The sequence below is a fragment of the Furipterus horrens genome, unplaced genomic scaffold (genome assembly GCF_987537825.1).
Source record: "Furipterus horrens unplaced genomic scaffold, mFurHor1.1.pri manual_scaffold_7, whole genome shotgun sequence".
Classification (NCBI taxonomy): Eukaryota; Metazoa; Chordata; class Mammalia; order Chiroptera; family Furipteridae; genus Furipterus; species Furipterus horrens.
In genome coordinates this window covers 103,828,856-103,855,608 of record NW_028327177.1, presented here as the reverse complement: position 1 = coordinate 103,855,608, position 26,753 = coordinate 103,828,856, and the positions used below count along the sequence as shown (strand labels likewise).

At 44.0% G+C, this 26,753-nt stretch overlaps 1 protein-coding gene across 1 annotated transcript in view; it reads right to left on the bottom strand.

Annotated features, from left to right (window-relative positions):
- The window catches only part of SLC6A11 (solute carrier family 6 member 11), a 128,163-nt gene that overhangs the window by 22,235 nt on the left and 79,175 nt on the right, over positions 1 to 26,753 (bottom strand). Inside the window, exon 7 of the mRNA XM_090284176.1 lies at positions 4,883 to 4,986. Coding sequence (XP_090140302.1) covers positions 4,883 to 4,986 — 104 coding nt within the window. The remainder of the gene's footprint in view (positions 1 to 4,882; positions 4,987 to 26,753) is intronic.

Sequence of the window (26,753 nt, the reverse complement as noted above, 5' to 3'; positions counted from 1 at the left end):
GTCAGTGACTGTAACACCCTGTTGTCTCGCAATGACTCTGAGAATCAAGGGCATAGTGGAGAGACCATTAGACTGGGGCTCAGGTTCCAGTTCTCCCTGCGATATATTTTCTCTGGTCCTGATCCCACCAGCTCTAAGACAAGGTGCTTGGGTAGATTGAATCTCTTGACTCTTGGGCCTTGTGATAGATTAAATCATTTTCCAGCAAGTGGTTGTTCCCCCTAGTTTCTTTCTTGGGGTGGAGCATCTCTCTTTGCCCCACTGACTTTGGGCTTAGTTACATGACTTGCTTTGGCTAACAGATGTTAGCAGATGTGACAGAAACAGAGGTTTCCCATATGCTCATGTGGTTTGATTTGTCCTTCGTCCCTTCTGTGATTTGCCACGAGAAAAACTTCTGCAGGGGAACTGGTGTCCCTGCAACCTGAACCCAGAACGTACCCACATAGACCAGACTTGAGCCTGGCCTGGGTCTTGGAGCCAAACCCATTCAATCCACAACGTAGAGGAGAGCTTCTCCAGCTAACTAGCAGACTTGGAAGCAATAAAAAACAAACCAACCAACAAACAAAAACGCTTGTTGGAGTAAGCCACTGAGCTCTGGGGTTGTTTATGACACAGCATTGTTGTGGCAGGAGTGACTGATACAGGTTCCTTTAAAAAACTCTTTTGGCAGTGTGGATGTAAGATGGGCTGGCAGACCTGAGGACTTTATCTGCAAGCCTGATGTACCTCCTCTCAAAAGGAAATCCAGCTCAGCCCAGGATAAGGACAGAGTTATTCTTAGGGTTGGACTAAGTCTGCTCTTCATGCCTGTTTCCTGACCCTGACTTATCCAACATTGGGAAACAAGGTGGTGTTGGTAAAAAAAGCATTTTCTTCACATCCTCTACATTCAGGAATTCTGCACAATTTGGATCTGCAATGTGTCTAGTCCTGCACTAGGGTTTTTTGAGTACTGTGTCATGGAATCCGGAGGCTCAGCGAGGAGCAGCACACACTCAGGTTTCACAGTCATCTGGCAGTGAAGTAGAGATGTGCATCCATTTATCTCAGACACCAAAGCCCACACTTAAAAAAAAAAGATTTTACTTATTTATTTTTCAGAGAGAGGGGTCGGGAGGGACAAAGAGAGGGAGAGAAACATCAATGTGTGGTTGCCTCTCGCACGCCCCCAACCAGGGGCCTGGCCTACAACCTAGGTACGTGCCCTGACTGGGAATTGAACCAGTTACCCTTTGGTTTGCAGGCTGGTGCTCAATCCACTGAGCCACACCAGCCAGGGCCCAAATGCTTTTTCTAGCGTTTACACAAAAAGGATGGTCCCTAAGAATCAAAACTTCCACATCCTGACTTGTGGACAATTATCTTTGGGCATCATATGGTTGCTGAAGAACAAATATCTCTTATCACAAAGTATCCATCTTACCCTAAAGGCCTCCTGAGAGGTTTCTTTACACCACTGGGAGGCTCTCTGAACAGACTTGACGTCCCTTCCAGCCCTGTGTCCCGCCCCCTGCTCCCCCCCACCCCACCGGAGCACCCACACTTTCAGGGGATGGAGCTTATCTGCCTGTGTTCTGAAGTGAGGATTTTCTCCGCCTGGTTTGCTCTGTCCACATCCCTCTAATTCCTCCTCCACAGGGCACCTTCTAGGTGAAAAGCTTATGTAACAAGCACTGTGAAGTTGTGGCAGCTCAGCCAGCTTTGAAGACCTCCAGAAGCTATTACGCTGTCAAAAGAGAGCGTACTAATTTACTCCCTCTGAGTTGGGAAGAACTGCTCGGGGAACCCTTGGTAAGGGAGATAAAATGAGCCTTTGGATTTGGCAGTGTCACCTAGGGGACTGAGTTTGTCCTGCTGATGGGAGGAGAAGCCTGCATGTTGGATGGAGCAGCAGGAGGAATCATCAGTGACCAGCATATTCACCCCCTGCCCTGAGACACAGAAAGGCCCAGATTCAAAAGCACATTCCATCACTGGTAATGTGAACATGAGCAACAGACTTACCCTTGGGCCTCAGTTTCCTTATCTGTATAATGTTGTGGCCTTTCCACATTTCCTTTCATATCAGCCAGCACCACGCTAGACATTGGGGATGGTGGCAAACAAGAAGACCCAGCCCATGTCCTCAGGAGCTGACAGCCTAGCTAGAAGTGATTTCTGCAGTGCCCAGCACAGAGGGCCCACGCTGAACACTAGCTGCTGGTGTGCTGCAGTTGTATGTAGACAGCCTCCCTCTCCAGTATCCCAAAGGGGGTCACACTCCACCAGGGCTTGAGGTCTGCTACGCTGCTCTCCCTGTCCCAGGGCCTTTCTCTTCCTGTCCATGGTTTCCATTTTGTACTGTGGCTGACAGAGTGCTTCACCTCTCAGGTCCCAGACCCACCTCCCCATGAACACTGTGAAGGTGGAAGGATCTTTTAGACAGCTTGGTTTGACCTTCCACCTCTCTAGTATGCCTCTGTGCAGCAACAACTAATTACCTCTCTGCCCAAAGGCCCGCAGGAACAACACAGCCTGCTGCCTGATTGTGCACTGAATTCCACAATAGCTTTCTTTTCAATATGCTGGGCCTTTCGCTTGCACTTCTTCAGTGCCTTGGCTTCCCCAATGTATAAACTATAGACTTGGGCTGTGCCATTGCTGCCTGTATCTCCCAAGGTACCAATTCCAGTGTCTCACACGTAGCAGACACACAGTGCGTACAGCTGACTTAACAAATGAGTTAAAAAAGTGATCATGAAGCCAGCTTTCAGAGAGGATGCCACCCCCTGACCACCACTGAGGGGAGAGAGGCTAGACATTGGGTTCTATCACCAGTCGCCAGTGATTTAACCAATCATGCCTATGTAATGAAGCCTCACACACACACACACAACCCCAAAGGAATGGATTCAGAGAGCTCCCAGGTTGGGGAACACATGGAGACTCCGGGAGAGTGGTGAACTCAGAGAGGGCATGGCAGCTTCCTCCCCCTCCCCCCCACTTTGCCCTATGCATCTCTGCCATCTGGCTCTTTCCAGGTTATGTCCTTTTATAATAGACCAGTAATCGAGTGAGTACAATGTTTCTCAGAATTCTGTGAGCCGTTCTAGCAAATTAATCAAACCCAGTCAGTCATAAGCACAGATGACAGCCTGCACTTGCAATTGGTGTGTGAAAGGGGGGGAGGGGCAGTCTTGTAGGACTCAGCCCTTAACTTGTGGAATTTGGTGTTATATCTGGGTAGATAGTATCAGAACTGAGTTTAACTGAAGGACACACAGCTGGTGTCTGAGAATTGCTTGGTGTAGGGGAAAAATCACACATACTGGAATTTTATTCCTAGTTTTAAAATGGTTTCCTTTTAAAAATATTTAACTATTTAATCAATCTGACACCTAGTATGGTGCAAATATGAGACAAAGTATCATTATCTACCTTGATTATTTTCCCCCAAATAATTATCCTGTCTGTGTCCTGTGCTGAAAATCCTTCCTTTATCAATGAATCTGTGATCAGAGATGACCTCATTGTCATTATTCCATGAGTTTATACCTGAATACATCCCCTGGCTGGTTTGGCTCAGTGGATTGAGCGTCGGCCTGCGAGCTAAGTGTCGCTGGTTCAATCTTCCAGTCAGGGCACATCAGAGAAGGAAAACTCTGACTCCAAAAAACCTCCGCTGCCTTGCGGCATACCTCTTCAGGGGAAAGGCTAAGGGAGTAAACCCCGACAGAAAATCCGGAGCCGGAGTCCCTAAGGCGGTTTGACGTTGTAGTCAACACCGGCAACTCCTGCGGCGCACCTGAAGCCAAGCTGTATTGACTCCGTCTTTCCCTTGGGCCCTTCAGCTGCGAAGAGAGGGGGTGTCTGCTGCATGTGCAACAGCAGACCCTCCATATCACCCTGCCCAGGCTCTGTAGCTTCAGCTTCACTGGAGAGGACACTCCAGCGTCATCGCAAGATGTCGATTCAACACGGGAGGAGACAGATACCGTGTCACTCCCGAGTCGGACTGCACAGCCATTCTCGGCGGTGCAGATAGACTCTTAAGAAGCTACACCATCGTCTCTCCAGACGGACGGCTGCCGACGATACCTGAATAAGAAGCCTTTGGACTCTAAGGAAGAGAGGTGCTGTCCAGACACCCTTAATATTCACCTACTGCGATGAGGCACTAAGTACAGCGGTGCAGAGACATCAGTAAACAGACCTTTGGCCTAGGCTTAGAGATTAGGATGCAGATTTCTTCTTTACCAGGCACTGCTGAGTGACCTTGGGTAAATCCCTGGCCCTCTGTGAGTCTCATTCTTGTGGCAGAACTCAGACTGCTGGCCTTAGGGGCCAGGCAGCCAAGGTCAGACAGCCTTGGGCTCACCTCCTCAGGAGTCCCATCTTGCTGCTGGGTGTGGCCAGCTGCAGAAGGCCAGAGAGGGAGGCCTGTCAGGCTGAAGGGCAAGCAGGACACTGGCCATTCCAGGTGGGTCAGTAAAGGACCCTACTGTTAAATGAGAAGGGGCAGGAAGCAGGTTTATGAACAGAAGGCAGAAGAACAAGGCCCTTAGTATCAGAAGGCCTACATTCAAGTCCCAACTTTGCCACTTACGAGCTACGTGACCTTGGGCAAGTCACTCATCTTCCCTGGGAAAAACTGTGAGTCGGAGGCCTGGGTAAGATTCAAAAGTGGATTTGCTTGCAGCGTGGAATGCACTCTGATTATACTTGTTATTTTCCTAGCTCCTCCATGGCCTATCTTTGACACTAGGTCAGGGAGAGGCTAAGAAACAGCCCATCTGTCTGGCCCTGTGAGGTGGGAAGACAAGCATGAGCTAGCTAGGCAGAGTGAAGAGCTCTCAGGATTTGGTGGAAAGCCAGCAGGACCTGGGGAAATGCTCACCTGTAGCAGTTGTTGTTATAATTGTTATAACTTCCCAGAGCAGTCAGACAACCCAGGCAGATGGCATAGGAGAAAAAGATCTGCGTTCCAGCATCTACCCAGACCTGCAGAAAGGCACAAAGAAGTTGGCACAAAGAGAAGTCAGATGTGCAGTGGCCCTATTCTCTGAAATCCCCCATCCATACCCCTCCTCCAATAAGATTGGACAAAGGGATAACCAAACTTCCTAACCTTCTTAGGAATGTGTTTTTTAGAAGTTCTATTCTTGGGGACCATTTGATTAAATATAAATTTCCTTAATTAATTCCAAAATTTTTCAGAGGTCATGGATAGCAGTTCACTGAATTGTAAGAACTGGAATGTTCAGGTCCCTGCTCCAGCTGTGCAACCTTAGAAAAGTACTTAACCTCTCTGAGGCTTAGTCTCCTCATCTGCAAAGTGGGAATGAACTTCCCTTTCAGGAGTGTTGAGGGGATTCATGCAATATGGAATGGAGGCCTCTGAGATGTAGAGCATGCTCATTGGCATGTGTGAACCAAAATGAGCAATTTTTCTTCTTTGTGATTAAGACCACCATGAGAAAACTGTTATAGGATTCTGTCTGGGGGAAGTATTGGCACAGCTGACCTGAGCCTAAGAGGTGGCATGGAAGGTCCACCAAATCTTTATCATCCTTTAAAGAACACGCTGTTTAGGCTTGTCATGTGGTACATATAGAAAATATTTTCTTATTCTCTAAGATTCCTTCTGACAAAAACTGCTGTGGGCAGCATGATGCGCACAACAGGAATTACCATGGCATTTCTAGCACTTTCTCCTGGGCTCTTTTTGAGCTCCTCGAAGTTATGAAGGAAAACCCACAACTAAAAGCCAAATGCAACTGATGAGACCAATGCTTCAGAATCGAGTGCCATCTAGAGAACAGGGTTTTGCACTAAATACAAATACTAGCAAATATTTATTAAATACAGTGTGCCAGGCACTGGTGCTGAGTCCTGTATGCATTACTGCACTTGAAGATTCACAGCAGCCCTGTGCGGCGGGTACTTTTATTAGCCCCCCTTTTACAACTGAGGAAACTGAAGAACAGAGGTTGAGTAACTTGCTCAAGCCCACACAGCTGGGAGTGACAGATGCTATTCATGAAGACCCGCCTCTAGAGAAGCATGCTTAACCAATCCCAGAATTTCAGACGTCTTCAGGTGCAACCTTCCCCCCAACACAGGACTCTCTTCTGAGTACTTCTGACAGAACAGTCTCTACTTGATTACTGCCAGTGACAGGGAGCTCACTATCTCATGATGCAACCCCTATCTTCTTTAGAGAATTCTGACCACTAGAACATTTCTTAAGATGAAAGGAAATCACCCTTCCTATTTCCCTAGTCTTTAGGGCCGCCCAGACCGCATCTCTCTCTTCCACGTGGCAGCGCTTTAAAGATCTGAAGAAAGCACCAGTACCTCCTGGACCCTAGAACTCTCCCTTTTACAGGTGAAATAGTTCTATTTCCTCTTTCTTGGGGATTTGATTACATGACAGATCACCCTTCCCTGGATTTTCTTGATTTTTTAAAAATCATCAAATAATTATTAAAATTGGAGATCGTAATGCTGCCTCTCAACATAAGAAATGAATACTTTCCCCCCCTTTAACAATAGGGTCACTAGGTTTAGTGTCATGGAGCTAAATGAAGAGCTTAGGGAGAGCTCTGTCATAAAGTGTGTGTATTGGAGGGATGGAGGAGTGTGAGGAGATCAGAGTGGGATGAAATATGAGGGGTAAATGAAAATGGGAATATAAAAAAACCTCTTTCAAGAAATTTTGCCTTGAAGGGGAGTAGAAAGATAAAGTAGTAGTGAAAGGGTTAGTAAAATTTAGGGAGATTTTATTTAATTTATTTTTTTAATCCTCACCTGAGGACATTTTTATTATTGCTTTAGAGAGCTGAAGGATGAAAAAGGGAGATGGAAAGGGAAGGAGAGGAAAGGAGGGAGAGAGAAGAGGGAGGGGGGAGGGGGAGAGAGAGAGAGAGAGAGAGAGAGAGAGAGAGAGAGAGAGAGAGAGAGAGAGATTAATGTGAGAGAGAAACATCAATTCATTGCCTCCTGTGCACTACTCGACCAGGGATCAAACCCATAACCTAGGTATGTGCCATGACCAAGAATCAAACCCACAACTTTATGGCATACAGGATGATGCTCCAATCAACTGAGCCACACTTCCTTCCAGGGCAGGAAGATTTATTTTAAATGGTAGAAATTTGCAGATGCTTAAATGTTGATAGGAAGGGTCCAATGCAGGAAAAAAGTGTTGAAGATTTAGGAGAGAAATGGATATGTTTTTAAGTTCTCCTGTTCTGTTTCCCCATTTGCTACCTCAGTGGATTCCCTTTGCCCAAATTACCTGTGTTGGGTAATCAAATCCCCAAGAGAGAAAAAAATATATGTATTTTGCCTGGAAAGAGGAGAGTTCCAAGTTGCAGGGGGCACTGGTGCTTTCAAGTCTCAGAGGCCAGTAAAACACATGAAGAAAAATACAGGACAGCTGCTGATTCAGGAAACAAAACCAGATCACAGGAGATGCCTGCAGGGATGCTCAGTGCTCCTTGAGTCTCACGCTTGTTTTTAATGCCTCTGCAAACTGAATGTCCTCTTCCCAGGCCAGAGAGAGAAACCCCTAGCTGGGTGGGAAAGCTGGTTTCTCCATTGAAACTGAGCCCCATGGTGAGTGGTCCCCCCACCAACATGGTAAATAAACTCTCTGACTTGAAAACATCAAAGAGAGCTATCCATCCACATGTCTCAAGGACAAGCCCCCAAACCATGATTTTTCACTTGCAAGGAATTTTTCTTGTAGTTTACTCAATGAGCATGTGAATACTAAAACAGATGTCTGTTTTTTTTTGCCCAGCCAGCATCTATCTCCCCTTTTCAGGTAACAACACCCCAATTTTCCTTTGGAAAATATCCTCTTCCTCACTCAGAGATAGCTTTGGGAGTGGTCACATGATCCATGGCTGGCTAATTAAATCATTTCTCTTGGCCACAATGATTGGGTCAGGGATGAGCACATAACACAAACCAAGCCAATGAAACTCAATCCTCGGACTTTTAGTGGGGCCATTGCAAATAAGATACACTCTTGACCATGAGAGAAGAGAAGAGCCTGACTGAGAATGAAGCCAACACAGAGGAAACCAGAGTCTAGAGCAAAGACTGACAATGGTGATAGGACTCAAGTCACTGTGTCCAGCCATAACTGAAATAAGACCTACCTAGAACATTTCAAATTCAAAGACCTCTTCTTCTTAAGTCAATTTGAATGGTATTGCTGCTACTTCAAATTGAAAGAACTCAGACAAATAGCAACATTAAGCTCTTAGAAAAGCCCAGAGGCTGTTAGTCTAAATCCTTCAACCAATCCTAAATTACTGATGAACCACCATTTAGTAAGTGCCTTATGCGTGTAGAACCCAGTGCCAGACTCTGAGAAAGGCTCTGCACCATTATATATAGCACTCCATCTCTGCCTGCAGATGAGATAAGATAAAACATGCAGAGAACAAGGTACCCAATACCTAAGAGTAGATGAGGGGAAGATGAGCATGTGCTAGGGTAATCAGAGAAGGCTGTCTGGAGGAGGCACACCTTTAAAGACTGGAGAAGCAATGAGAGGGGACATGTTGGGCTTAAGCTTCATGTGAGAGGGGACTGTGTTCTCAAATGACTTCTTTCCCCTCTTGCTCCCCTAACTCTGTCGGAAAAAGCCTGTTATTGTTATTCTGATGGTTATCATTAAATCAACACCTTTATACAATACCCTTAGTTCTTCCCCTTTTTTGGCAATATCTGTTGGTTTCCTACCATGAGGAATATTGAAATTAGCCAATGGCATGTATTCCTCTTCCTTCCCTTTCCTCTGACATCTAATTTGGAAAAAAAAAAAACCATTTGTTTCCAGTTACCACTTAAAGGCAATCTCTAAATTTATTCTACTTTTCATATACACACTCCATTCTCTAATTTTTAATACTTGTACTGTATCTGCATTAACAGTACATACAACCATTCAATATTATCTCCCTCATAGCCATTAATTACTGTGAGTTCTACAGGTGACGATAAATTTAAAGCTCACTCCTAGCCTTTATGTTTATACCTGTCTAGTCAATATGGTTGCCTGTAGCTTGCTTTCTAGTAAATTCCTCTGGAAAGACTGATGGGAAATAATATTTCCTTGGTTCCTGCACATTATTAACAGTTGATCTGTGGCTTTCATACTTGACTTATATAAAATCCTTGATTCTGTTTTTCTTTTCCTGAGAGTACTGAATATATTGCTTAGTTGTCTCCTGACACAGAGTGCTATTGAAGAAAAGTTTGATGTCACTCTAGTTTATTTCCCCTTACCAAGTATTTACTCTTTTTTGTTTGAATGACCAACAGGATTTTACCTTTTTCTTTAAAGTCCAGTAATTATATTAGAGCATGTCTTAATGTTGACTATTCTGGGTTGATTTTCCCAGACATGTGTGTACTTATTCAAGATGCAAATTCAAATCTGTTCTTGTATTTCAGGGGGAAAAAATATGTTTTTAGTATTTGTTCTCTTTCATCGCTTTGGAGTTCTTTTTTAGGGACTTGTTTGTATGTTGCATCTTATTTGTCTAGCTTCTATTCTATACCTATCACTTTTTCTTGCATTTGAAAAAATATTTCTCTATTTCTTTTCCATCATCTATTTATCTTATATTGTATTATCCATGGGGTCTATCCACTCCTTTATTTCTTCTATTTAGTTATTTCTCCTGCAATGTCTTTTCCTTTCATAAGCCATCTTTTCAAGTCTTCTTTTGGTCTAACAATTTCACTTATGCTATTGTTTCAAAGCATCTGTTAATTTCTTTTAGCTGTTTCTGAAATAAGTTTCAGTGTTTAGATGTTTCACGGGTCCTTGTCTGTAGAATGCATTCATTATCTAAAGGGATGTATTCTGTTCATAATTCTTCTTACAATAGTTTTATATGGCATTTGACCACAATTTTTTTCTGTTGCTCATGTGTAAGTGAGATGTATTTTTCTTTAGTCGTAGAAGAGGGTTTTGGGACTTCTGGCCAATATGGAGGCCTAGATAGACACAACTAATAAGGAATATAATTACCTCAAAACTAGAGACAACCAGAAGTTACAGAAAATAAATCTGCATGAAGTCCAACAAAAAAAGATATGAAGAAAAAGTACTCATCCAGACAGGTAGGAGGGACAGAGCCAGGATGCTGTGTGGTAGTGGCAGTAGCAGTGGCAGCCGCAGGCTGGCAGAAAGCACAGTCACGCGTTTTTAAAGGAGGGAGGGGCACCTGGGGAGCAATCCTAGCACCAGACCAGACCGCACAGCTCATGGTTCCAGATCCAGGGAAAATAAAGCCTTATTGCTTCTGGCTGTGAAAACCAGTAGGGTTGGGATGGAGGAAGAAACTGTGGGTCTCTCAGCACGGTCCACTTGTTTAAAGGGCCTCCACGGTCCTAGAACATCTGCAGACCCACCCACTCTGGAAACGACAGCCAGGGCAACAGCTAGAGAGGCACCAGTCCTATACTGAAGTGGGAGAAGTGCCTGGAAAAGGGGCAAGTGCTAAGCAAGTGGCATTGTTCCCTCTCAGGCCCCTCTCCCACACACAGTGCCACAATGTGGTGAAATGGGTAGCTCGTACTGACAAATACCTAAGGCTCTGCCCCTTACAATGTAACAGCTGTGACAGCTCTACCTAAGACACAGAGGCAAACAAACACAGGAGCCTCTCAAGATGAGGAGACAGAGAAGTATGGCCCAAAAGAGGGAATGAGTAAAGGTTCCAGTGAGAGAACTAAGTGATGAGGAGATAGCCAACCCAACAGATGAAGAGAGAGCCAATCTAACAGACGCAGAGTTCAAAACATTGGTGATAAAGATGTTCACAGGCTTGACAGATAAGCTTGAGTATGGCAAATACATAAGGGAAGAGGCGAAGGCTATGCTAAATGAAACGAAGGAAAATCCACACAAAACCAATGGTGAAGTGCAGGAAACCAGGGTTCAAATCAATGATTTGGAACAAAAGGAAGAAAACAACAGTCAACCAGTACAGAACGAGAAAACAAGAATGGAAAAAAATGAGGAGAGGCTAGGAACCTCTGGGACAACTTTAAATGTGCCAACATCCAAATCAAAAGGGTGCCAGAAGGAGAAGAGGAAGAGCAAGAAATTGAAAGCTTATGTAAAACTTTAATGAAGGAAAACTGCCCAAATTTGGCGAATGAAATAAACATACAAGTCCAAGAAGCACAGAGAGTCCCAAATAAGCTAGACCCAAAAAGGACCACACCAAGACACATCATAATTAAAATGCCAAAGGTTAAAGATAAAGAGAGGATCTTAAAAGCAGCAAGAGAAAAGCAGAGAGTTTCCCACAAAGGGGTGCCTATAAGACTCTCAGCTGATTTCTCAAAAGGAACTTTGCAGGCAAGAAAGAACTGGCAAGAAATATTCAATGTGATTTAAAGCAGGACCTACGACCAAGATTACTCTATCCAGCAAAGCTATTATTTAGAATGGAAGGGCAGATAAAATGCTTCCCAGACAAGGTAAAGCTAAAGGAGTTCATTATCACCAAGCCATAATTATATGAAATGTTAAAGGGACTTATTTAAGAAAAAGAAGATCAAAACTATGCACATTAAAATGACAACAAACTCACAACTATCAACAACTGAATCTAAAAAATAAATTCAAAATCCAATGAAGCATACCAGAATAGGAACAGAATCATAGGTATGTTGATCATTTGGAGGGTTATCAGCTGGGAGGGGGAGAGGGGAGAAATGGGGAAATGGTGCAGGGATTAAGAAACATAATTGGCTGGTACAAAATAGACAGGGAGGTGTTAAGAATAATATAGCAAAGGATGAAGCCAAAGAACTTATATGCACGACTCATGGACATGTACTAAGGGGGGTGGGATTGCTGGAGGGAAGGGGATACTGAGTGGAGCAAAGGGAAAAAAATTGGAACTACTGTAACAACATAATCAATAAAATATACTTAAAAAGAAAAAGAAGAGAGTTTTGTGTAGAGGAATAAGGGTAATCTAGGGTAGGTTTTTTTTTTAGCCTCACAGTTCCAGGGTTATCTCTTATTACCAAAAACTCCTTAAAAATATGATTGTACAGACAGTGCTTCCTGAAATTATTGTTCTCTATTCCCTTCCTCCACTCTTATTTAAAATTCCTCCTTTTGTTTCCTCTAGTGTCTCTGTCCTGCTCAATTTGGTTTCTCCTCAATGAGTGGTTCTCTCAGGCCATGGAGCCTCAGGTGGTCCCAGGGCCCAGACCTCGGCCCAAACGTCCCACAGTCCTCCAACACTCACCTATGACTTGGAGCCTGCATGTATCCCTCCTAGTTTGGGCTAGTATCCTCAGATAGTTCCACCAAGCTTCTACTCCCAGAGTCCTCTCCTCCTAGGGGTGAGTACACATTAGAGATTTCAAGGTTTCCTAGATCTCATTCTTCCAAATTCCCTTTGCCTTAATCTTCATCTTTATCTCATCCCACAGAGTTGATACCATGCAGATATTATTGCTGTTATGTTTGGCCACCCCGTTCACATTATGTAGTTCATGGACTCACCCAGTTAGCATCCATTGGTGTTTTTGTTTTTCTTTCCTACTTTCTCTGTTTGGGTGATGAGATTCTGAGAAATTTTTTTTAACCCCCCCTTTTTTTCCCTGTTCCCATTTTGTCTCCCTGGTTCTTCAAGAGATCTTTAGAGGATAGATTAAATAAGATTGGTCTTGAATAAAGGTGGCAGAATACCCAGAGTTGAGCAATTTGGTGCATGGGGGTACAATACAGGAGGACGAGCTAGTTTTTAAAATGGAGGCTGGAGGTGTAAAATGGGGAAGTGGGGAAGTATAGTTCTGGGCCGGGCAAGTTTGAAATATCGAGTAAGATGTGTAGGAGACTGGTGGAAAGTCTAGGGCTAAATGTCTAGGTCTGGGCTAGAGACACAGGTTTGGAAGTCATTAGAATTTTAGCTATAATTTAACATCTCCTTAATCCCAGATCTAAAACTTTCTTCACTGGCATTTTTTATTTTTCACATTTGGAAAACCCATGTTTGATATCAACTTTTCTGCTGCAATGTATGCTCATTGGGTATGCAGAGCCCAACACTTTTCAGCACTAATTTTCTTGAAAAAGTTTCACAAAGAATGATATGTCTTTACAGGGAGCCTGTATCATTAGACTCCTTAAAAGACTAACATAACCAATGTGTGTCTACATTCTTAAACACACATCTGTGGTTGAGAAAATGCAATAGGGATCCATCCAGTTGTCAGCCTTTCCCCTCAGTCTGGGTAAGAATGATTTGACTCATCAGGAAGCTACTGTATTTGTTAAGATACTTACTGATGGGCTATGCTGGATGAAACAATAAACCCCCAAATCTCAATGTCTTAGCGTAACAGAAGTTTATTTCTTGTCCACTCAAAGCCAGATGCTGGTTGTGAAGGGGTTCTCTTCCACCCAGCAACTTAGTGACACAAGCCTCCCTACCTTATGATACTTCCATGTCAATACAGCCTCTGAGACAGAGGAACAAAGAGCTGGAGGTTTGCTTTGGAAGTTTTTAAGGGCCAGGCTTAAGAGTTGCTTATATCATTTTGGCCCTCATACCACTGACCACAACTAAGTCACATGATCCCAACCTAAATGCAAGGGAGTTTGGGAGATGTAGTCTTCCCATTTACCCAGGAAGAAAAACCATAAACGGTTGGTGAACACAAAGCATTATCTCTGTTACAGGCATTACTTTAAGTCTATTTTACTTAAGGCTATTTTTTTCTTCAACTAGGTATTCCACAAACACCCAGAGATCAAACAAGATCACAGTAGCCATTGGAATGATTTGACAACAGTAGAAATGAAAGGCTAATTATAACAGGCTAAAAAAACATTCATAAAACCTTCTACCAGTTTGGTGATGCCTTAAGACTGAAAAAGTTGAGATACATTTGTTGAAAACCTACTCTGTACTTGAGACTTTCATGTACACAATCTCATAATTTATGGAACCATGTCACTAAAGTATTATCATTTCCATTTTTATACAAGAGAAAATGTACCCCAAAAAGGTCAAACAGCTAATAAGGGAAAGAATAAGTTTTGAACCCAAGGCATTCTGGCTCCAGGTTTTACAAAGAAGTGCTGAGGCCTCCTGGTATGCTGAGCAGGCCCCAAATCTCAGCTGGGATTTAAACAGCTCTGTGGCTGTCAAGTCAAACAGCACAAAGGCAATCCCACCTCAATGAAAGGAAGACCAGGCAACTGAGCCCCATTGACCAGCATGTCCCAGGACACTACAAAGGGGGCAGCTCAGCAGAGAAAAGGCTTCCTATTTCTCAACACAATTTGAAGGGAAAATAGTCTCCACAAAATAAACCCTAAGGAAGCTGGGTCAGCGCTGAGAAACGGATCACTCCCTATGTTCCTGAGCAATGAATGGGGGGCGTTCTGGCAGTGCGGCCATGGACAGTCCACATTCAGAGGTTTGGAGGACAGATTTGCATGGGAACAGAGGAGCAGAGCCCCTTCAGAAGAAGGGTGGTCCCACCCTCCAGCTCTGGGGTAACCTCACCTCTTTCAGCGAAATTGGTTCTGATGAGCCCTGATGCACAGTAAGAACAGGAAGCGATGGATCAGGATGCAACCCACCTTTATACCTAGACCCTCAGGGCCCAGTACAGGGCAGCATGGAGTAGGTTCTCAATGACTTTAACTGGGATAGGTAAAGAAGGATGGATGGACAAGGACAAATTCTTCCCTACTCCAACACATTTTTGACGATAGATGCTCAGTATATGCTGCCCCAGTCCAGATGAACAGTACTTTACAGTTTGCAAGGCACCTTCTTAGGTCCTGTAACCCACAAGTTGCCTTGTGGTGGGCATCATTATCCTCAGGTTAGAGACCTCTGTGTGTATGGGTGGAAACACTCTCACCTCTCCTCACATTTTTATCTTGACCATTAAGTAGAATGTCTAATCTTTTAGAAGTTTGAGGGAGAGCTTCATGTCTTTTACTCACCTCAAGAGGAGCGACTTATCTGACTAGGGAGGCTGAGGTGAAGTCATTGAGCGCCTTCCTCACTTTCCCTCATACACAAAAGATTAAATAAGATAATGTGTGTGAAACAAAGATTCAGCCCAGTGCTGGCTTTTGGAGAGTGTTGAAGAAGTGCTCAGAAACCCAGCCATGAGCTCTAGTGAGCAGCAGGTGTTTAGCCAACACTGATTCCTCCCCAGGATATGCTGGTCTTCAAGCATTTAAAAGAAAAAAAAAGCCTCCTCCTTTTTTCCCCCAATAAGCATGTACTGAGTGTCCACTATATGCCAGGCACAGTTCCAGGAGCTCCTGCCCTCAGGGAGCTTCCAGTCTAGCAGGAGAGACGGACCGTGCACAAGGTAGATAAGCTACAGCACATCTGTTGGAGAGGAACGAGAAGGCGCGCTGTAAGAGATGAGGGTGCAGGGCAGCAGGGGCCAGGGTCCACCCACTTCATGAAGGTACAGCTGCTGCCAGGAGAGCTGAAAGGGAATTAAAGCTAAAGGGTGATTTTCCACAGCATCTAAGGCAGCATGGGCTACAGAAAGAAGCTTCCCTAGACACGTGGTTTCAGGTCTACAAACAGAGCCAACTGTCAGAGCAGAAGAGCAGTGCCTCTGCTTGTCATCAAAGCTGTTGCCAGCAGGAGGGCCTGGTATTTCCACCTCTGCACCCTGGTGTTGGTAGTGTTTGCAGCGCTGACACTTTGAGGTCTCTGACACATGCAGCATTAGCCCATCCTGCCACTAAAGCACCAGCAAATAAGGTGTGCGATGACAGTGATGCTTATAATCATGATGACACCAGCTCACCTTTGTCAGCACCTACAACACACCAGGGCTGTTCTAAGCACTTTACAGGGATTAGATTCAAAGGGTGTTATTATTATTCCCTTTTTATAGATGAAAAAATGAACAACACCCAGAGAGGGGAAGTTGCTTGTCCATTTATCTTTGGAAAGATGTACACGCTGGCCACTGAGTTAGAAGTCCCCTCAGACTAAGCGACAAATTGAACCTCTGGAACTGCCCTCTGGAACCTGGCCTGCCCTTGGGAGGGGCACAGAAGCACCATGCAGAAGGGACTAGATGAAATGAGATGGCTTTTTTCAGGTGCTTGGTTGTGAGACCTGCTGGGTCTTAAAGGAAAGGGATCTTCCACTTACCTGCTGTGTAACTCTGGCCAAGTCACTTCACCTCTCTGAGTCTCAATTCTTTGTCCGTGAAAGTAAGATATAGTGAATATGAGGTATATAGTGAGGTACCTGGTACAATTCTCTTAATCTTGATTTCTTTGGGTGCCTAACGCTTCTCAACTCTACTATGAAAATAAGCTCCTATATCTTTTCCACCATTTTAGTCCCCTCTCCAACCAATGAACTTACCATTTTTGGGAACAGCACCAAACACGGCGGTGCCCATCACTAAAACAGATTCACCTGCCCTTAGGGTGGCAAGCGTGGGTATAGCAGTGAGGGGCAGAGGGAACCAACATCTCACTGCTCCCAGGCTCCTTGCCTTCCCAGTGCCCAGCTAAGAAGATGTGTGAAAACCTCCCGACCCAACCAAGATGCCTGCGACTGGATCCAAGCAGCCAGGACACAGCGTGGTGGCCCTCCTGGAGCTCATGCCCCACAGCCTTTTCCTTTAACATTTTCTTTTCAAACAGACAGCCACACACATACACACAAAAACACACACAACACAACTTTTGTAAGTGGAGCCACCAATTGAGGTAAAAACATAACTTATATGGCCTGGCAGAAAATGGCTGAACTAAGCTCTTTCTTTTAGCCTTTTATATTGGTAAAGATTCTTAAAAGATTAAAAGTAGGTTAAGAGAATAATACAACAGCTGTGTTTCCAGTGTGTACCTGACAACGGCTTTTGTAGAAGTGAATAATTACATGAAAATCACTTCCTTCCCACCTCTTTCTCAGCCCCCTCTGGGTTGCTAGGCGCCCTCGCTCTTTCTTTTGGCTAATGCCACATACAGAAGCTGATGAATACAGTATGGCCATTATGAGGGAAGGGAGTCGCAGGGAAGAGGATTCAAGTGCTCCCTCCCTGGTGGACTCAATGTGGGGAGCAGGCCTGGGGGAGAGGACTCTGGATATATTTAAATGCTAATGCGTTGGGCAGGCGGCAGGGCCAGCAGGAACAGTGGTGGGAAGGGGCAGAAGCTCTTGGCCTGAAAGCCCCACTGGAAATATGTTCTGCAGCCTCTGGTTCTAGTGCCAAGCACTTCCCTGGGCAGCCAGCCTTGGGGGCTGACTCCAGCTCTGCCAGAGGCCCTGCCAGTAAATTGTCACTGGGCTGAAGGGCTGCACTGCGGGCGACGAGGAACTGTTCAGTTCTGCAAGGGGAGCCTGAGTGTGTAGGCTGACCCTGGTGGCCCCTTTGTGTGGAGCAGGGAGTGAGGTCACTGAGGCTGGGCCTTTGCCTGGACGCTAGGCAGCCATGTCCCAGTCACAGAGCACAGAGGCAGTGGACAGGCCATCGCTGCCCTCAGCCCACCTGTGGTGGGAGAAGTCTATCACCAGTCAGAGTTGGTAAGTGAGCTGAAACCTGAGAGGAATGGTCTTCTAGCCTTGGCATCCTAGGCTTATATAGCAAAGATGTGTTTTAGGATCAGATGAGGCTCATTTTTTTAGTGAGTTTCAACTTTATAGTCTTGAAAGCCGATGAGACACTATGGTACCATGGAGTTTAAGCTCCTGCCCCACCCTAGGGACAGACTTCAAGTCAAGTGCAAGGGGCAGAGTCTTTATAAAGGGAAGAGGAGAATGACACTTCACATGGAGATAAGAGGTTTTCAATGGATTTTTGGTACTTGTCCTGGCCTGGAAAGCTAGAAGGAAGTGGGAGAATATTCTAGTGGTACAAATGTTATCAACAAATGCCTAGAGGAAGGGGAAAGAAAGGTCTATGTGAAGTTGCCCAGGAGGAATGCTTCTAAGCAAAGAACTGAAAGAGGGGATGGAACACAGCTTCCTGGACCAATGGATTCACAGAGCTGGTATTACATTCAGCACTTTTGTTTTGGCTAAAAGTTGCTCAGAGTTTAAATGGGAAAATGCCTGTGGTAGCCAAAGGGGGGATGTAGGAAGAAGCTACTCAATTTCATGTGAAATAGAATTCTGAGAGTGAAAGGGAAAGCACTCAGATTCTGGCCTCAGGAGCCTCCTAGGAACGAAGGACAGTCACAGTCAGCAGCAGAATTTAATTTTTGACTGAGAGCTCTGGCACTGGGATGAGCTTCCTGTTGCTAAAAGTAACTAAGTGGTCAGGGATGGAGTGAGGAAATTCCTGCATTGCATTGGAAGTTAGGGCAGAAAGCCTATGAGGTTTGCTGCTGCTGGAAACTTAACAGTTAGTGAGTCGATTCCCCTCAGTAACATTTTCTGAGTATCATAGGTCTGCCAGGCATGGAGAATATCATCATAATTAAGACCCAATCCCCTGTTCTGAGGCTTGCAACCCAGCAAGCATAGGAGGGAAAACAAAGTCAGAAAAGCTCCGTCCCAGACCAGAGAACCAGACAGATCTGGCTAGTGCTTGGCAACCTGAGGGAGATCACTTCTTTGAGCTTCAGTTTCTTCCTGGGTGCAGTGGGGTAACAGCAGCTCCAAGCTGCTGGCATAGTTCTGGGGATAAGAGGATGCATGGAGAGCACATGCTAGCACCTGGCTCAGTAAGTGCCGCATCCGGTGGGAGGGGATGAGAGGCCAGAGAGGGCTCATTACTTATGGCTTGAGAAAGCATCTTTGAAAGGTCTGGGGGCTGAGTAGGCATATGTCAGGAGGGGAAGTGTAAAAAACATCAGCGATTCGAGACTTGTTCCAGAGCCCCAGCTTCCTCCCCACCCGCATGTGAGTGCCCCCAATGAGGGGCAGGACGCCTGAGCGACTCAGGACCTCACACCTCCTCTCCCAGGCCCAGCAGACAAACCCCAGGGAGCTGGGCTCTGCAGGTCTCATCTGGGGCCTCTCTGTCTCCCTGGGGCCCTCACCTCTGGGTAACATTAACTGTGAGGATTGAGGGGAAACCTACCACCTCTGCACGAGCCTAGAGGAGCTGTGCCAGCTGCCCAAATGAGCATCACCTGGGGGTGCAAAGATGCCCTTAAACAAAGAAAGCAGTGGATTCTTTTGTATCATCTCAGTGGCAGAAAACCTCGCCCTGAAATCCTGACAGACTTCGCTCTCTTTGATGGGGGCTTAGAAGGCTGACTGCTAATCTCACTTCATCCTCCCAACAACGCCTTGAGTGAGGCACTATTACCTCCACTTTACAGATAAGGATGCTGGCCCAAGAAGCTGTAGAAGTGGCCCTCAATCAGCCAAACAGCAAGTGGAAGACTCAAACCCAGGTGTCTAACCCTACAGCCCTCCCTTTAATATTCCCAGGAGACTGCCACCATCTCAGCCAAGAGGAGAATGCCCCGGGTGACCAGAGTGGCGCACATGTGTCTGCTCCTCACAGGCCCAATGTCCAAATGGATTTGGTGCCTGATGTTCAGGGACCTGCCCAAGTCCACTCACATACTGTTCTCCTTCCACCTCTCGACATCCTTGCCAACCTTCATGATCTCATGGCCCCTGATCCACAGCGCCTCTCCTCTGCTCATCTGGACAGAGAGGTGACAGCTTTAAATGACACCTGATCCTCGGGATTTGGACTAATGAAGCAGCAAGTCCAGAGCGCCAGGGCAGAGGGCAGAGCAGGGACTAGGTGAGTGACTAAGCATAACAGCATGGCAGGCATCCCACCTGCAACATTTGAAGTTGTCTTCCTGACCACAGCAAGGTATTGGAGGGGGAGGGATGCTAATCTCACAGATGAACTAATGGGACATGTGACAGGCTGCCACAACAGTCCCTCCCAAGTGATACTCCAGGACTGTGGCATCAGCTCTGGGCAAAGTCACCAAGAAAGAGGGGCTGTCCTCATTCTTCACACCTCCCTCAGTGACTTCCCTGCACATGAGCTTGAGCAATAAAAATAAGAACAATAATGTAAAAAATAAATCTATTCGATTTCCCAGTCAGGGCACATAACTAGGTTGCACGTCAGGTTCCCCAGTTGGGGGTGCGAGTGAGAGGCAACCACACAGTGATGTTTCTCTCCCTCTCTTTCTCCTTTCCTCTCTCTCTAAAAATAAATAAATAAATAAACATAAATAAATAAATTATAAAAATAAATAAAAAATAAATCTAGGCATGAATGTTTAAGTGTTTAGGGGGTGAAGTGTGCTGATGTCTACAACTTACTTTAAAATGTATCAACAAAATAAAATGGCTGGATGGGTAGAAGGCATGAAGAGGTCTGTGATGGAGCAGACACAGCAAAATATCAATGGCAGAATCTGAGTGGTGCTATGTAGGTGTTCCCTGTGCAGGCAGAACCCCTGAGACAACAGAAAGAAAGCTCCCATCCAAGCTGTGGAACTGGCAGGCTCACTGAGGAGAAGGGTCACATCTGCAGGAGGCGAGGGAAATGCTTCCCAGGACACTCAGTGAGAAGATGTACGCTTTGTGATCACATCAGTGGGGGTAATTTAAGGAAGTCCCTGCCTGCCCAGATGATAGCAGCCAAAGCCAGTGTTCACTCCCCAACCATAATTCCTAGGGGTTTTCTCAGACTCAGTTGTCTCTTCCTTGATATCACCTTAAGGTTAAAAACAGGTCTGAATTCCTTAAATCATCCATTTGCAATTCATTGATTTGTCTGAACAGTTTTTAAGCCTCATTTTCAGCCACAATTCCCTTCTGGATGAGAAGGAACAACCATCTAGGGTTCAAGGTAGAAGGAGCTATGTACAAGGATGTATAAGTACACATCCCCCAGTTACACTTTGCACAATTTTATGGATTCATTTTATATTCCATCTCTGAGGCCTATGTCTGTAATCTTCCTCACTTGTCTTTCTTTCTTTCACTCTTTGTGACTTTTGCACTCTGTCATCTATTTTGAGGTATAAACAATTACTATGCCACCCACTGTCCTGGCCAGGAGCATAGTGCTGAGATGACCACATTCTAAAACAATCATTTAGTGAGCACTTAGTATGTGCTGGGCAGTGCAAGCCACCATGGGAGAAGTAGGGTTGAAAAGGATGCTATCTGTGTCCTGGGTGATGATCAAGTGTAGTTTAGATTATCTCCCTAAGGATGTTAACCATATACTTGCTTAGAATGACATTCATCTGACTGTTTCCTCCACTTACTCTCATGGCCTTGAGAAATCTTAATACTTTATCATCTGTAACTCTGAACATATGTGACTTCCCCCGTTTCAGATGACTTATAATATAAAAACGTTCATATTTCCATAGATAAATCATCTCATCTCTTCCTGGGCCTCACTTTCCATAAAGGACATTTTAAAGAATTAAAACCTGGGCTCTGCCATCTTTTATTAATCACATACATACAACTGCTAATAGGAACTTCCTGGTAGAATGAATTATCTCATGGGCATGGGTCAAAAGGGAGGAAAGAAAAGTAAAGAACTATTAATAGTGAAAAGATTGAAAATCAGTGACTTTACTAGATGTCCTAATTTTATGGCTGAAGGAACTCTGGCACAAGGAGGTACAATCTCTATTTAAGCTGAGTCCCCTGATTCTGAACCTGAGTTTCCCCTATGCAAAATGCCTCCCAGGAGCAGGGGAGGGTGGGAAGCCAAGGACCCAGGCATTTATTCATTGGAGGCTGAGCTGTGTCCACTTGCCTCTAACATTTGGGACATCGCCAAGGTTCTAATCAAGGAGACAGAGCTATGTTTGACCTCTTTGTAAACATTATGCAGGACTCAGTGCTTGTCCTACAGGGCTTTCCAGCATTTTGCCTCCATATGAGAAGTGAGGGAAGTGGAACATGAGGTTCACACACCAGTGAGTTTTCACAGAGAACATCAAATGTGACAATCCCTGAAAACTAAGATGTATCAAAGTCCTATCATTTTGCTGTTCACAGAAAAAAGAAATCCTTGCTCTTCTTGCTCCAATCTGTGCTGCATCAGAAATCATAAGAACACACTGTGTCTGCAAAGAACACTTCTTCTTAACCAAGGAGGAGTTGCAGGATCTTAATTATCAGAACTGCATGAATGTCTCTGCAGCCCTTGTGTTTCTTAGAGCTCTGCTGTACATGTCAGCCTGTCTGATACTCTTGACAGTCATTTGAAGTAGAAAGGATAGGGCATATTAACACAGAAGCCCAGAGAAGTTAAGCAATGTGCCCAAGGTCACAATGCTAGTGAGTCAGGACCTGACTCCATGTCTAATTTAAACTCTTCACTTCATAGATGAGAGAACAGGCTCAAAGGGGTAGAAAATGTCTTAACTGGAAGTTCTTCACTTTAGTCCAGTTCTCCATCAGCTGTGGCTGTGGGTAAGTCACGTCCTCTCTCTGGGACTCAGCTATTCATTTACAAAAGAATCAAGTGGATCTAGACATTGACTCCCAAACTTGTTAAAAGCAGCAAATATAAATGGGCTCTATAGAACTTTTTGTCAAATACCTTGATGCATATGATTTTACCCCATGTGTTAAAAGCAAATTTACTGTTAGAAAATGTATTCATAGATAGTCTGAAATATGAAATAATCACCACAAACATGACTTTGTGAATAAAATTGAGCTGTTAAATTAAGCATGAATGAATGAGGGCAACTTTCCTTAATATTAATGTACTGCTTAGCATTCAGTATGTCATATTCAAGACTAGCAGATGAAGAGAAGCAAAATACCAAGGTTTAAACATTTCAAATTATTATGAAAATAATAATCATTTAAAATTCATAGCCTTCTTTGAAAGGAAAATAGAAAGTTTCCCAGATGCCAGAAATGAGAGAGGTCAAAGCTAAAGATGAGGAGGAGGAATAGTCTCAACAACCCATAGTGATATACAAGCAGATAGAAGCCCAAGAGGCTGAGATTTGAATCTCTTCCAGAAGATAGAGCTAAGATCATAGCCTCTGGGCATGACAAAAAGCTGAATGAATGAGATATTAGAAAACTGCCCCTCAGCCCAGCACTCAACAAGGAAGTACCAGGTATGAATGTGACCACACTGCTCCTGCAATGTGGGCACCCAACTTTAAACTGTAACTTTAAAATTACTCTCTAGAATTCCATACTCAGCTAAACTGCCATTCAAGAATGACAATGATTCGCCACAGAAATGCCCAAAGTTTTGGTCAAGAAAATAGTATAAAATGCATATTCATCTCTTAAAAATGGCTAATATTTAATATTTATTGAACATTTTCTATGCACTAGACACAAAGTATGCATGCAAGTAATGAGTGTTATTTAATCCTCACAACAACCCTTTTTACAGATGAGGACATCAAGGCACAGAAAGGCTTTGCTTGAGGCTACACAGTTAGTAAGTGAATGAGCCATGACTCAAATCCAAGCAGTCTGAGGGTAAACCCCACACTGTATCTACAGCTCTGGGTGAAAGCTCAACAGGGATCTCAATTGTTGGGAGTGAATGAACTCTTTTTGAGAAAAACATGCTGATAAAATACCTGCACACAGATATTTATAGCAGTTTTATTTACAATCACCAAATGTACAAGTACCCAAGATGTCTATCAATAGGTGAATAAACAAACTGTATTGCATCTAGACAATGGAATATCAGTCAGTGAAAAAAAAAAAATAGATTCAGGAACCTTAAGTGCATACTACTAAGTGAACAAAGCCAACTTGAAAAGACTACAAAAAGATCTGTGGTTGCCAGTGGTTTGGGAAGGAGAAGGAGGGATGATTAGGTGGAGCACTAGGGTTTTAGGGCAGTGACACTATTCTATGTGAAACTTTAATGATGGATACAGGACATTATGCATTTATCAAAACCCACAGAATGTACAGCACAGAGAGTGGACCCCAATGTAAACTATGGACTTACTTAGTTAATAATAATGTTTCAATAATATATCAATTGATGTAACAAATGTAGCACACTAATACAAGATGTTAATAATAGACAAAACTGCCCTGGCCGGTGTGGCTCAGTGGACTGAGCGCTGGCCTGCAAACCAAAAGGTTGCTGGTTGATTCCCAATCAGGACATATGCCTGGGTTGTGGCCAGGTCCCCAGTTGGGGGCATATGAGAAGCAACTGACTGATGTATCTCTTGCACATTACTGTTTCTCTCCTCTTTCTCCCTCCCTTCCCCTCTCTCTAAAAGTAAAATAAATAAAATCTTAAAAAAAAAAGAGAGAATAGAGAAAACTGTGGGGTGGGGTCAGGAGGTATATGGGAACTTTCTGTATTTTCTGCTTAATTTTTCTGTAAAGTTAAAACTACTTTTAAAAGTTTATTAATTTAAAAAGTGTATGCTTAGTTCTTCTAGTCAAGACAGAGGCATAGGTAAACATGGCTCACTTCCTTGCACAACCATTGCAAAAATTACAACTAAAATAAAAAAAAAACAATTACCAAGAATAATCAGAAAATCAAGCTGTATGGAAGTCCAACAACCAAGGAATTAAAGAAGTCACATTCATCCAGACGGGTAGGAAGGATGGAGATGAAGAGATGCGGAATGGGCGGTCCCACACCTACATGTGGTGGATAAAAATCGGGAGGGATACCTCAGGAGCAAGAGATCGCAGCCCCACACCAGACTACCCAGCTCAGGGTTCCACTGCCAGGAAGATAAGTCCCCATAACTTCTGACTATAAAACCAGTGGGGGTTGGGGAAGTGGAAGAAACTGTGGACTCCTCTTAAAGGGCCCACAACAGTCTTAGGACTTATATAGACTCACTCCCTCTGGGCTCCAGCACCAGGACAGCAGCTAAAGGGTACCAATGGCACACAGTGAGAAACTGAAGTGTCTAGCATCAGGGTGAGTGCCAGGGGACAGCTTCCCCCTAGACAAAACTCCAGAGGCCAGGCAGCAGCCATTGTCCCTTTTCTGAGCCCTCCCCCACACAGAGTGGCAATATCATATCAGAGACTCCATCAACCTGATTCACACGGGTTGCCCCACCCTGGTGATTACTTAAGGCCCCCACCCCCCCACCCAACTGATGGATGCACTTTTCTACAATAGGCCACACTACTAAGACAGGGAGTCAAAGCAGTTCTACCTGATATATACACAGAAACAAACACAGGGATGCTGCAAAAACAAGAAGACAAAGAAATATGGCCCAAATGAAAGAACAGAACAAAACACCAGAAAAAGAACTAAACAAATTGGAGATAAGCAATCTATCAGATGTGGAGTTCATAATACTGGTTATTAGGATGCTCAAGGTACACTTCAACAGCATAAAAAAGACCCAGGGAGAAATGAAGGTTGCACTAAGTGAAATAAAGAAAAATTTACAGGGAATCAATGGTGGAGTGGATGAAGCCAAGAACCAAATCAATGATTCTGTAGCATAAGGAAGAGAAAAAATTCAATCAGAACAGGAAGAAGAAAAAAGAATTCAAGAAAATGAAGACAGGTTAAGAAGCCTCTGGGACAACTTGAAACGTACGAACATTCAAATCATATGGATGACAGAAGGAGAAGAGGAAGAGCAAGAAATTGAAAACTTTTTAAAAATAATGAAAAAAAACTTCACTAATTTGGTGAAGGAAATAGACATAAAAGTCCAGGAAGCACAGAGAGTTCCAAACAAGTTGAACTCAAAGACAACCACATCAAGACACATCATAATTAAAATGCCAAAGATTAAAGATAAAGAGAGAATCTTAAAAGCAGCAAGAGGAAAGAAGAGGGTTACCTACAAAGGATAACCATACGACTGCCAACTGATTTCTCAAATGAAACTTTGCAGGCTAGAAGGGACTGGCAAGAAGTATTCAAAGTGATGAAAAACAAGGATCTACAACCAAGATTACTCCATCCATCAAAGCTATCATTTAGAATGGAAAGGCAGATAAAGTGCTTCTTACAAGGTAAAGCTAAAGGAATTCATCATCACCAAGCCATTATTATATGAAATGTTAAAGGGACTTATTTAAGAAGAAGAAGACCAAAACTATAAACATTAAAATGGCAATAAATTAACAACTATCAACAATTGAATCTAAAAACAAACCAAGGAAACAAGCAGAACAAAAACAGAATCCTAGGTATGTAAATCATTTGGAGAGTTATCAGTTGGGATGGGGAAAGGGGAGAAATGGGGGAAAAGGTACAGGGTTCAGAAATACAAATTGGTAAGTATGGGATAGATGGGGGAATGTCAAGAACAGTATAGGAAATGGAATAGCCAAAGAACTTACATGCATGACCCATGGACATAAACTAAGGGGGGATTGCTGGAGGGAATGGAGGTACTGGGTAGAGGGGGGCAAAGGGGAAAAACTGGGACAACTGTAATAGCATAATCTATAAAATATATATGAGTATGCATATAATTTGTGTTCAACTTTAGAAATGGGAGCCAAAGACTCCCCCAATTAAAAACTCCTGTCCTAGAACACATCACTCATCCACCCCCTCCATCCCACTCTTACAGAGCTCAGCAAATATCTGGCAAGAGAGGATACTTTATACATTTCTATTGATTCATTTAAAAAGCAAAGACCTAGCGCAATGCCAGGCTTACAGCTGGTACTCAATGACACTTCCTGGATGAATGAATATAAGATTAGAATTCTAAAATAAAACAGAAACAAACAAACAAAAACACAACAACCTAAGAATCCCTGAAGACAAGCATGCAATTGTTCCTCTTCTGTGCTGGTGCA